Genomic DNA, 12,564 nt, shown 5'->3' with positions numbered 1-12,564 from the left:
GGGGCTCTTTAGTTTGGAGGAGACTGAGGGGAGACCTCATTAATGTTTATAAATATGTAAAGGGTGGGTGTCACGAGGATGGAGCCAGGCTCTTCTCGGTGACAAACAATAACAGGACAAGGGGCAATGGGTTCAAATTGGAAGACAGGAGGTTCCACTTAAATTTGAGAAGAAACTTCCTCTCAGTGAAGGTGCCAGAGCCTGGAACAGGCTGCCCAGGGAGGTTGTGGAGTCTCCTTCTCTGCAGACATTCAAACCCGCCTGGACACCTTCCTGTGTAACCTCATCTGGGTGTTCCTGCTCCGGCGGGGGCATTGGACTAGACGATCTTTCGAGGTCCCCTCCAACCCCTAATATTCTACGATTCTATGACTCTTCCCCCCTCACCCGTGTCCCTCGCTCTCGCCGCCCCAGCGCCGCGGATGGCGGCGGATGCCGAGCGCGCCGCACTCACCTCCCGCACCGCCGCCGCCAAGGCCGCGCAATGGCCGCCCGGGAGTTAAATAGCGCCGGGCGCTCGCGAGAGGCGCGGGGGCTGCCGGGAGCGGGCCGCTGCCGCCATGCTGGGGGCGGCGGGGCGGGCGGTCCCCGGGGCCGGCCCGTGGCGGGGGCGGGCGGTGCCGCCAAGTACGTGCGGTCAGGCGGTGGCGGCGGCCGGGTGGGGGGCCAGGGACCGTCCGCCAGCGCTTTTGCAGGCGCGGGCGGTGCGGGGCAGCCCCCGGCTGTCTCCCCCATCAGCCCGGAGGGTCTGGGCTCCCTTCAGGCCGCGCTTCCCGCCCCGGGTGAGACCTCGCAGAGCTGCTCGCTGCACCGGTCGGTCTCTCGTTGCTGCTGTCCTGCTTCTCCTCCCCTCTGCAGTGCGGCTCCCCGAGCGGGCGGCTCCAGCCTGAGCGCTCCCTTCCTTCCCCTCGCAGCCCTGCCAAGTGCCGTGTCGCTTCGGCGTTCCTGCGCGCCGGCCCCCTCTGCTGCTCCCCCTAGGGACCCCGGCCCCGCCAGGCCCTCTCGCTCTTGTCCTTCCGCGACTTACCCCTTCCCCAAATCCCCGCCGCTCGGGCAGATGCCTCCGCTGTCCCGCAGCCTTCCCCTGCCCCGGACGGGGTCTCCTCCCATCGCTCCAGCTGGGCAATGCAACCTCTAGGGATGCAGCTGTAGATGTTTTGATCTTCTTGGTGTCTTCTCCATAACTGCCATATTCATTTTTCCCTGATATTTCTTCCCCCCGCTCCTTGACTCGTCTCTAGCCTACCTGTAACCTCTCCTTTCTGGCTTCTACCCTCCAAACTAGTTTTAATTCAGGTTTTGATACTAGACAACCCCATTAATATCATAGTTCCCATTTCATCTGCATTCTCCCAGCCTTTGACTACACTCTCTGATGTCTTCTTCCTGCTTTGAAAAGATAGACTTTGAAAGTCTTTTTAGATGCTTGTTCTCTCCATTCTTGTTGCACCATCCCAGATCTAACAATCTTATAATCCTTTAGCATTTGTGTTCTTTATTTGAAAGTCTTCTGTAGTAATTCAATGGCATTCCACCCCTCCATGATGGATCTTAACTGTCTGATGTTGTCTCCTTTCGGGTTCTCCCTCTCCCACAGACACAGACTCCCCTGCGAATGCTCTCCTTGCGTGGTGACTCACAGATCTACTTCTCTGATGTCCTTCCAGGTAAGGACTACTGCCTGGCAATCAGATTGGGTTTATCATGGAACATTGAGCTTTTCCCACAGTCATTCCCTCCTTTGTTGATTGTGGGGAGCAGACTACTGCCCTTTAAACAGCAGGCGATGATCTAGGTGTTATATCTGAGCCTACTTATTTGGACTAAGTCACCTGTGGAGATGGATAAGACCAACTAAGATGAGAATTATTACACACAGGCAGCTGTCTTTCTCCCTTTCTCTACTGCTTGTTACAGCAGTAACTTGGAGTGGCTGAACTTGGAACTCAAAGACTTCAGTTAAGTGACTGCTATGATCTTCCAACTCTTTTTATTTTTCTTTTTTTTCCTGCTGGGTTTTTTCCTTTATGCAGACTCAAGAGGCTGATTGTGTAAGGACAGTTATGATTTTTAACAATCATACAGGCTGAGATTTTTTTAAAAATAGAAGCTAAAAGTATGCATAAACAGCTAGCTCACATCGTGGTCTTTCCTAACAAAAGCTCTGTCAGATCTGGGATTGTAATTAGGTTTTTGGCTTTTTCCTCTGAGGCCTGAGATCTGGATCACGGGACCCATTTTGTTTTTCTCCCGCGTGCAGCAAGGATGTGCCTAAGGAGTTAATGATTGCCGTGGCTGATTTATAAGTAGTGTATAATCAGCCATTTGTGCCCTGAGCTAGTGGTTTGCCCTAGTAGCTGGCTTTGCTGTTGCAAGGCTGACTGAAATATAGTTCACTTGTAAAGAGGTTCTTAAACTTATGTTCAAACAGATTTTTTTGTTACAGGCTCTGTACCCATACAAAGCCTGATATCGCAGAACTTGCTGCTGCTGTTTTCGGTTTTGCTGCTAGCCTGTTCCCCTCTGGAAGGGGAAACACGTTCCCAGAATCAATTAGAGACCAAGTCACAGCTGCGGTTGAAAGTCCACCACAGCCAATGCTGGAAAAGTAAACGTTAAGGTAGGGAAGAACTGAGGAGGCAGCTAATGTGCTCAGAAAAGCCCAGTTTTGTTTCAAAAACAAATTATGATTCCATGCTGACAAAGGACAGATAAATCTCCTGACCTGTCCCTTGAACTGGATTCAGCGTAGGATGTGTTTTGCCTGCACCCAGTTGTAAGCTTGAGGACTAGCATACCTAAGGCTCTGAGCCAGCTATACAGCTGATGGGCACATCTTCTTCCGAAGCACATAAGAAAATTAACATTAATATTGAAGCTGTTAGTCTTTCATTTGATGGCAGAACTACAATTCTACTGTTTTCTATGTATTCTTGAGTGAAAATGAAAAATACGTAACACCCTGAAAACAGCCTGTTTTAATCATTAAACTATTATCCCTGTTGACAGATCGGTTGCTCCTACAGTGTGATATATTGTAATTTCTTGCCTGAAGAAATCAGGGCCAATTAGGAAATGGCCAAAGTCGAAAGGTTTGCTTTTCACGTTCCAAGTCTGGAGGAGCTTGCTGGGGGTAAGTCATGCAGCGTGTAACTTTTTACAAACTTATAAACTTATAATGTACTTTTCAAACTTATCTTAAAGCTCTTATCAAAACCTTTATACAGCTAGTACATGCGGAATGTTCATGGTCTTAGTACACTGAGATGTAAAGAAAAGCACTATGTTTCTATATGCTATTATTTCCTTAAAGCAAACAATGACTTCTCCCCCAGACCCAAATGATGTTTAAGCACACAAACAGGATCTGAGACCCTTTAAAACTGCTGCATTTGCAGACCTGTGTATGGGTTGTGAAAGTTTTGACAATTACAGACCTGTGGGCTGGCAGAGAACAGTGTGTACTTGCAGTAGAACAGCTTAAAACAGTAGCAGAAAAGATGGATCACAAAGCAGATTTTTTTTTTTTTCCCCCTATCTCTGTCCTGAGGATATCCTGTAAGCCGTGAATTTTGTTGCTGTTCAGCTCTTGAGTATAATTTGAGGAGTGCCCTTTTCTTGTCCTTTTCCACTTACTGGAAAGTTCCGAGGTGTGTTGAGAAACTTGCCAAGTACATTCTACTGAGCCTTGTGGTCAATGGCTCGGTGGGGCTGCTCCCGAGACATGGAGTATGGCTGAAACTCCAACTGGAGGAAACGAAGGCACAGGAAAATCCTCTGAGTAAATAAGGAACTGCCTGATTTGAGGTCACAAGCTGGATTTTCTGTTCTCTGGTTTGAGATATCAGTCAAAGCAGAGCCCCAGGCATGAAAGAACTTGGGCATTTTAACATGGTATTTGAAGCAGTGTCTGGAAGTTGTTTCCAAACAGTGAACTTGTCTAAGTCAGAATCCTCCCTGTTGTTTGAGTGACTCTGCAAGTCTGAGCCTAAAAGCGTTGATATGTAGCAAACCCAAACTTTAGATTTGGGGCTGTTGGTTGTCCCTCAGCACATTCATTATGTGTCTTGCACTGACAGTAGCACTTGCCAGAAAATCCCCACATGAACAGAAATATGACGGGCTATATCCTTGACTGCAGAAGCTTCCAAACAGCAGAGACCATTTGAGATCATAATCAAGCAATTGCAAACAGTCTAGTTGATATATTTTAAAGAACTGATTGTCACTTCAGCTAAAACTCACTTCCTCCCATGCTCTCGCATGATATTTTTCTGTGATCGTAACTGTCTGCTCTTGTGAAGCAAAACCACTGCTGAATGTGGTTTAAGTTTATCCATGTCGCTTCACATTGTGCTGCTTCTAGTCCTACTGGGAGCAGTCAGTTATTGTATTTCAATTGAAAGGTTTTAAAAATTCTTAATGAATTAGTGTGGTAACTAACAATTATCTGAACAAGCTTTTGCTCTTCTCTGAAGCTGTGGCTCAGGAAACAAGTGCCTACAGACAGTAACATTTAAATCAATGCGGTTACTTTGGGTAAGCATAAATCCTTTGATGTAGCTTGCTGAAATAAAGTCTAAACAGATATATTTATTGTTGTTAGTAACTTGTCAAACTCTTAGAAATTTTTCATTGTTAGTAACTTTGCCATTATTCTTTATTATAGTTTTGCAGAGAGGGCTTAAAGAAAACTTTGCTGATGCTCAAGTCTCTGTTGTAGACTGTCCTGATCTGACTCAGGAACCCTTCAACTTTCCTGCCAAAGGTAACTTAGTATTCCTGTCTTCCACTATGACTTCTTCAGTTCTTTCTACCTGATCTTACTTGGTTTTGGTCTTCTAAAGATGCTAGAAGAGCTTAAATTGTTTTTAAGATAAAGACTATATGTGAGAGTTACATTTTATTTCTGAACTTGCTTCCTAGTTGATGTATGAACAAGGACAAGTCAATACCAAATGCAATACTTGTCCAATTTTTTTTCTTAACTTCTGATTGCAATACTCATTTCATAAGCTTTATTTAGTGTATTGAAAAGATTTTGAAATTAAGTTATCTTCCAGATGGAGAATTTTTTTAAATCTGGGCCAATCACTGTATGAACCTAAGGAGTTGCACTTATATTAATTTTTAAATTCCTGCCATTCACATATGTCGGTGAAGTGAATGGGATTCATCTTCTTTGACATTAGCTGTCTGGAAGACAGACGTCTTCTGTGCTACTCATCTGAGTTCCCTCTGTCATCAGTATAGTGAAAGAAACACCTCCAGAAGGTGATTCATCCCTTCGTAAAATACATGTCCAAATAAGTGGGATGATGAACTGTCCTGTGACTTTGGCATCCAGCTTTGCTGAAATTGTGCAAGTACTGGTGGAGGTATCCACTGTGCGGTAAGGGCATCTTACTGGAGAACCAGCAAGTTATTGCCACTGTCATATTTTTTTGTGCTTAGAGAATGTTAATTTTATAACAGGTTGCCTAGCATTAAATCCTACTGTGAATCATTTGGAGGTTTACTGTTCTTGGACTTCTTAGTAGTGCAAAACTTTGTCTAAGCATGCTAGCGAAATAGTGTTCTCAAAGGGTTTTAGAAGTCTGAGGAACAGGTTCTTTGGTAGGTTAGACTGCATGCTTGTTTAATTAGGAAAAACTATTTTACCAAGCTAACTGGCTGTATTTTTCCAGGAATCTGTGGAAAGCCTAGAATAGCAGATGTGGGAGGTGTTCCTTACCTCATACCTGTTGTACGGAAAGAAAAAGTGAGTTTTCCGGTAGCTGTGGGGTTTAATACATTTGTCAAAAGAAAAGCAATATCTTATTGAAATATAAACAAAACTAAGGACTAGCAGATACCGTAAGATTCCACTTGTAAAAAAGACTTTTTGGTGTTTTATGAGATTGATTCCAACATGTGTTAAACATTGACTCTGTCAGGAAATCTTACACATCGAAGCAAAAATAGCATATCATGGTTGATGGTTCATCTTCTCCTGCCCTCAAATACAAGATAGTTTTGGAAACATACTGTCTGTGACAGGAGCCATGGAAGGAACTACTGAACAAAGGGCTCATCTGCGTGTTTATGTATGGCTTGCTGCATGCCTGCGATTTCAAATCATAGCCACACTAACTTGTAAAAACTGGCTGTATTTGTATTTCTGGACAACACTGGATTCACGTTACTGTCCTTTTCCAAGAACATCATGCCTCCTTTCTGACATCTGGCCCTGTATAATATTCCCTTCCTTTTTCTATTTTACAGAAATACGAACTTAAATAAGAACAATAATTCAGTTTTTGGGTAAAATGACAGGGAAACATACAGGCAGACTCTACATTTCAGGAAACAAATGCACATATACCAAATTTGTTGCTACCAAATGTGTTGTTCAGAAACTGTGTTCAACCTAATTATCCAAAATACTAATGAGGGCTTTGTGAATTAAATGTATCCAGAGGTTACAGTGAACAGGATGACAAATCCGAATCAGAGCACGACACCAAAATCAAAGGATTGATTCTCTTTTGCAGGTTTATGATCTAAATACAGTTGCAAAAGACATAGAGCTGCCTGGAGCTTTCTTTCTTGGAGCTGGAGCAGCTTCATCAAAGGTTCTGGGAGTAAATGCTGAGGTTGGTAAATAAGTGTGATGGTTCTCAATAAAGTAATGGAAGTATCATAACAGTAGAGCAGAATCATGCTGGGTATTTCCCATTTACAATAAATTGTTTAATAACACCATTCATGCCAAAAGCACATAAAATACATGAGAAGGGGTTTGGATGAGGGCCATCCAATGAAGTGCATACTATTGAGATAATAAAGATTAATTTTTAACTTGTAATTCTCCGGGAAGCATGGGCTTGTTTTCAAGCATACATGAAACATGATTTTTTGAAACTGATTGACAAAGACCTGACCAGAGGTTTTAATGGCAAGATTTAGAAATGCTTGTCAAAGTTACTGGTAAATGCTTTTGCAATACTCCCTGTCTTTTGCCCTCTCGGATATCTTTGTTTTACCCTTGTAAGTTTTAAAGATGCCACACACAAAATGATCACCTGCAGGAGAGGCAGGAGACAAAAACTACTGCCTGTGGAGGCTTTGGTTAGAGCCTTTTCAAGCATAAACCTCTGGTCTTACCATCTCCTTTCGATGCATTTATTGGCAGATGAGATAGTCCATGTTGGCATTAAATTTGTGCCACAATAGTAGTGGTTGTTACTGTTCACTGATAAACTATTACATAGAATTTCAATACTTGCATGCAGGCCTCAGATCTCAATGGTTAGACTGGGTTTTTTTCTTCTTTGTGTGTGTGGTGTTTTTTTTTCTTGTTTGGGTCTTTTTGTTTGGTTGGTTTATGTTTTGTTTGGTGTGTGTTTGTTTGTTTTCAACACTAGCATTCATCTTCACATAACATTAAATGTAACTGTCCAGAAAAAATAAAACTGTTTTCTGGAATTTCCAATTACATTACAATATTAATGCGTTTTTCTTACCAGTACAGACCTCATCCTGAGAGACAGAGTTGTGTGGTAAAGGGGGTTATTTCTTGGGAACGTGGTCCAAAGCTTAAACTGCATTTATGTGAGTTCTGTTCATTGGAATGAATCTTACATGTTCTTGTTGACTTACTTGACTTATTTTTACCTATTCTTTGTCTCAGCTTATCCCTATTGTTCAAACTAAGAGTGAAAAAAAGCCTGCTGTAAATGGGAGCTACATTGCTCAGATAAATCCTGCAGATAAAGGGTGCCTGCTTGAGAAATACAGCAGTAAATACACAGACTGTGAGTTTGGGCTGCTGGCCAATCTTTACGCCAGTGAGGGCCAACCTGGTAAGGTACGTACTTGGATCAAAGGTGACTTTGCATAGAGCTTTGCGGCTGAAGGGAAACTCGTGTTTCAATGTTCTACTGTCAGTTTTCTGTGATAACAGTAAAGTAGTAATTCCATGAAAGAAATATTCAAACATAAGGAACTGACACTGCTGAACGAGGGGAAGAATTGGTGGAGACAGAGAGGCACTGGAATTTTTGAGGGATAAGTATTAGTTTACTAAAACTTTTCTACAATAAGTCATCCATCCAAATCCAGTCCAAACCAGCAGTGATTTAAGGTAATGGTTCTGCAACATACTTGTGTAAATCAGGTCTGGGCACTTGTCTAGTTTTTTTGTAGAAGTGCTTCCCTCACCAAAGCTGCACAAAGAGGTGTTGGCAGAGCAGTCAAAAACCTGACTACTGCATGGAAACTGAGCAGCCTTCTCTGTCTCCAAGAGTTTCTTTATAAGAGAGTAGAAGCCAGCTGGGGTACAGAAAGGGGTTGCTTAAATCGTTGTCTCATGTATGAGTAAATGACTTGCTGCCCAGCACCCTTCACGGGCAAAGCTAGTGTTGAACAGAAAGTCAGGAAAGGGAGCTGGTCAGGTACTGGAAGGATGCAAGTGGAGCAGCACTTGCAGGGAAACTCCCATTTTCAAAAGTAATCTTGGTTTATAAGCTTGGGAGAATTTCAGAGCAGCTTTTACAGACCATTGCAGACTGTTGCTATGGGAGGCAGCAGTGACAAATTAACTTTATTCTCCAGGTCATTGAAGTGAAAGCCAATGGAAGAACTGGGGAACTTAACTTCGTGTCCTGCCTGAGACAAATTTTAGAGAAACACTATGGAGAAAAGCCAGTTGGCATGGGTGGTACATTTATCATTCAGAAGGGGAAAGCAAAGATTCACATTATGGTAAGTTGTTCTCAGTTCATATAAGTTTCTTCATCCTTCTGAAAACAGAGGTATAAATCAGGGTGTAACATCTTAGTGCCTGGAGTTTGTTTTGTAATTTTAAATATATCCATAATCTGTTAGGATAAGCAGTGTATTAAAATGAGGAGCTGACATTACAAAACCGATGTTACAAAACTAGAGATGCTGAATTATTTGGCCTTAGTACCATCATCTTTTCCTTTGAAATCTGTGGGCAGCTAAAGAACTGTAGAACTATTGTAAAATGAAATTAAATACATGAACTGAGATGATACTTATAAGAAGCAATAGACTTTTTAAAAATAACTGAGCTTCTAAAATGTACCAGGAGGAGAATCCTTACTTCAGTAGTTCTCCCACTATGTGTGCAATGAAAGAAGCAATATTCTGGTCACTTGTGTTTCTGGCAGAAACACAGTAGTTGACACTGAAGCTTCTTTTAGGCAAGAAGGAATGTGAACAGAATCGTGGGGAGGGCAAAAGTGAAGGAAAGTTGCTAGAGAAAAAGTGTCTTGATACAAGTGTCTTCCTTTCACTTACAAAGCTTTTACTTTTGCTATAGCCTCCAGAATTTTCTGCCTGTCCTCTGAACACCGACGAGGATGTGAATAACTGGCTCAAATTCTTTGAAATGAAGGCTCCACTGATTTGTCAGCCAGTAATAGTTTCCAGAGATCCAGTGAGTCCAACTGTCATTTCTAAGTGTAAACTGACACTTGTAATGAATTTTGTCCTGGATGTGATTTTTCCTTTTAAAAACAGGATTGCGTATATATTGTGTTAAACTCTTCCACCGGTGGTATAATGGAATAGAAGCTTCTCATACCTGTCACTGGTTTGAATTGAGGCTAGGGCAATCTGTTCTAGTGGCTGTTCATAGTGGATTGAACTTAGTGGTTCAGTTCCAATTGCAAGTGTGCAAGTGTTTGTGTCCCAAACCCAACAGCACAGTCTGCATTTGCTGCTGGCCACACTAGCAGAAACGTCAAGAGCGTGGATGCTTTTTCAGCTGTGTGTTCACGTAGTTCACTTTCCTAAGAACTGTCTCTACTAATGCTGTATCAAAATATGTGAAGCGTATGTCTCATAATTGCTGATGCAAATTAAAGCCTGCAAAACCTCATGCTAGAAAGTTATCTAGCATCTTTCACAAGCACTAAATACAACAGCAAACAATTGAGGATAAAAAACAATCCGGTTTCAAAAGCTATTAAGATATGCATTGTTAGGAAGACTATATGTTTTTTAAAGTAACCAGGAAACCATAGATGAAAATGACTATAAATAACAATGCAGTCATAAGCAATATAAAAAAACATGTTTCCAGAGCTAAATGAGACATGCTGTAAGCTTGGATATGTTCCAGGACGTGACTTTATTGTGTCATTATGTGGCAGCCTTTGCCCAAAGGCTAAATTGTGTGCATCTTCCCAGAATCAACTGGTGAGTGCTCTGAAAACAGCCATCAGCAACTGCTGCATTCAGAACCAATGCAACTTGTGTAGTGGATGTGGCTGGGTTACTCCCGTCTGACTTGACAGCAAGCTCAACAGCACTCAGCTAAGCCTATGGTTTTGGAAATGTTTGAGTGTCACTACAGAGACAGCAGTAGAAGATGGCATTCAAATGCCATTGCGTTACTCATCAGTATCCTCTTGCAGCCCAGAAAACCAACTGTATCCCAGGCTGCATTAAAAGAAGTGTGGCCAGCAGGCTGTGGGAGGTGATTCTGCCCCTCATGAGACCCCACCTGCAGTGCTGCATCCAGCTCTGAGGCCCCAAGAAAGACATGGACCTGTTGGAGAGGGGCCAGAGGAGCCACACAAATGATCAGAGGCTGGAACAGCTCTGCTGGGAGGACAGGCTGAGAGAGTTGGGGTTGTTCAGCCTGGAGAACAGAAGGCTCTGGGGAGACCTTATTGTGGCCTTTCAGTACTTAAAAGGGGCTTATCAGGAAGATAGAGACCTTTTACCAGGGCCTGTAGAGATAAGAGAAGGGGCAAGGGTTTTAAACTGACAGAGGGTAGATTTAGATCGGACGTAAGGAAGAAATCTTTTATGATGAGGGTGGTGGGACACTGGAACAGGTTGCTTAGAGAAGCCATAGATGCCCCATCACTGGAAGTGCTCCAGGTCAGATTGGACGGGGCTTTGAGCAGCCTGATGTAGTGGAAGGTGTCCCTGCCCATGGCAAGGGAGGGTGGACCAGGTGATCTTTAAACGTCCCTTCTAACCCAAACCATTCCATGATTCTATGATATATCAAACTGGTGGGGGTGATCTCACAGTTTAGTGGGCTAGTTGTAATTTTATTCACTGTTCTTCCCATTTTCATTTAAGCTGGCTCTCAGAATTTTGAGTAGAGATTGTCTCTTAATTGCATAGGTCTGTGGCATTCAGTCCAGAAAGGTTCTGATTTCCAGTGGGGTTTCCTTGTTGTGACTGCTTGCTTTAATCCTGAAAGAAAGAGGGAGGGGGGGAAAAAAAAAAAAGGGGAAATCTCTAGGAGACTGACACCAAAAGTCAGGAGCAATCAGGGTTTCTAAATTCTTTTCTCTTTGATGTCCCGTGGTAAATCCTTGTACAGCTCCTCTTCTTTTGCCTTACTAGTTGCCCAAGCATCTTGCAAGTTTCACTGTTTAATGGTTGGAGCGGGCCCTGAGATGTGTGAAAACACACAATATAAAGCAGAGACTATCCCAGGACTTTTAACCACAGTTCACCTGAATGCGCATTCATGGTCTTTTCTCCGGTGACAGGGCTTTGACCTGCGCCTGGAGCACACCCACTGCTTCAGCCAGCATGGGGAGGGAGGACACTACCACCAGGACACCAGCCCTGAGAGCGTGGGGTACCTGGGGTACCTGCTGCCCGCAGAGCTGCTCTTCCGCATCGACCGGCCCCCCGAGACCCACCGCATCGGCAGGGACTGAGCCGGGACGCTCTGGAGACGGCACAGCTATTTGATCTTTCTGAAATACAAATGCTGATTTTTTTTTTTTTTTTTTTTTTAAAAATGCTTTTAATTATGCACATTTATCAGTTGAGAATAAATATGAGAGCGGTAAACTGCCAACTTCTTAATTTTGTACTTAAGATTGTTGTGACTGAATTAAAACGGTAATTTCATTGCAATATTGTTGTGGGGGTTTTTTGCTATTGGGTTGAGCTTCCTGCATGGTCATAGTTGATGATGGGGACTGAGAAGTGAATTTATGTTTAGAACAGGGAATTAAACCAGCTCTGGTCAAAAATCACAGAATGTCCTGAGTTGGAAGGGACCCACCACGATCATCGAGTCCAGCTCCTGTCCCTGCACAGGACAACCCCACAGTTCACACCGTGTGTCTGAGGCCGTTGTCCAGTCTCTTCTTGAACACTGTCAGGTTGGGGCCGGGACACCTCCCTGGGGAGCCTGTTCCAGTGTCCAGCACCCTCTGGGGGAAGAACCTTTTCCTCATGTCCAACCTGAACCTCCCTGGCACATCTTCCTGCCATTCCCTCGGGTTCTGTCACTGGTCACCAGAGAAGAGCTCAGCCCTGCCCCTCCTCCTCCCCTGGTGAGGAAGCTGCAGCCGCCATGAGGTCTCTCTCCCCTCAGTCTCCTGCAGGCTGAACACGCAAGTCGCTCCAGCTCTGAGGATGAAACCCGCCTGGGGTTCACCTGCGCCGCGGGAGGGTGAAGGAAGGCGGCCTCGTGTTGTCACGGGCCGTGCAAGTGACGCGGCAGCTCCGCGGCCGCCGCTGCCGTTCGCCACCGGCCCCACCCCCGCCCGGCCCCTCAGGGGCGGCTCCGCC

General features: G+C 44.1%; 1 protein-coding gene across 3 annotated transcripts; it reads left to right on the top strand.

Moving 5' to 3' along the window:
* Positions 1 to 555: 555 nt before the first annotated feature.
* Positions 556 to 11,889, top strand: C1H11orf54 (chromosome 1 C11orf54 homolog). Of its 3 annotated transcripts, none has more exons than XM_065647394.1 (10): positions 556 to 627; positions 1,598 to 1,667; positions 3,010 to 3,133; positions 4,670 to 4,768; positions 5,688 to 5,761; positions 6,534 to 6,635; positions 7,673 to 7,849; positions 8,596 to 8,745; positions 9,329 to 9,445; positions 11,526 to 11,889. In XM_065647394.1, exons 3-10 carry the CDS (start codon positions 3,076 to 3,078, stop codon positions 11,697 to 11,699), a joined length of 951 nt encoding a protein of 316 aa, XP_065503466.1. In that variant the 5' UTR covers positions 556 to 627; positions 1,598 to 1,667; positions 3,010 to 3,075; the 3' UTR covers positions 11,700 to 11,889. The 3 variants fall into 3 exon arrangements, with proteins under 3 accessions (XP_065503466.1, XP_065503458.1, XP_065503453.1); XM_065647386.1 differs by lacking the exon at positions 556 to 627 and adding an exon at positions 634 to 782; XM_065647381.1 differs by lacking the exon at positions 556 to 627 and adding an exon at positions 634 to 813.
* Positions 11,890 to 12,564: the final 675 nt, after the last annotated feature.

The sequence above is a fragment of the Caloenas nicobarica genome, chromosome 1, assembly GCF_036013445.1.
Source record: "Caloenas nicobarica isolate bCalNic1 chromosome 1, bCalNic1.hap1, whole genome shotgun sequence".
NCBI lineage: Eukaryota > Metazoa > Chordata > Aves > Columbiformes > Columbidae > Caloenas > Caloenas nicobarica.
This window is presented reverse-complemented; position numbering and strand designations above follow the sequence as displayed.

Excerpts from the sequence above, each read along its gene's own strand:
- C1H11orf54 (XM_065647394.1), top strand. The coding sequence starts at position 3,076 with ATGGCCAAAGTCGAAAGGTTTGCTTTTCACGTTCCAAGTCTGGAGGAG. Across the intron at positions 7,850-8,595 it reads GTGAGGGCCAACCTGGTAAG|GTCATTGAAGTGAAAGCCAA; the intron begins GTACGTACTTGG and ends TTTATTCTCCAG. Across the intron at positions 8,746-9,328 it reads AAGCAAAGATTCACATTATG|CCTCCAGAATTTTCTGCCTG; the intron begins GTAAGTTGTTCT and ends CTTTTGCTATAG.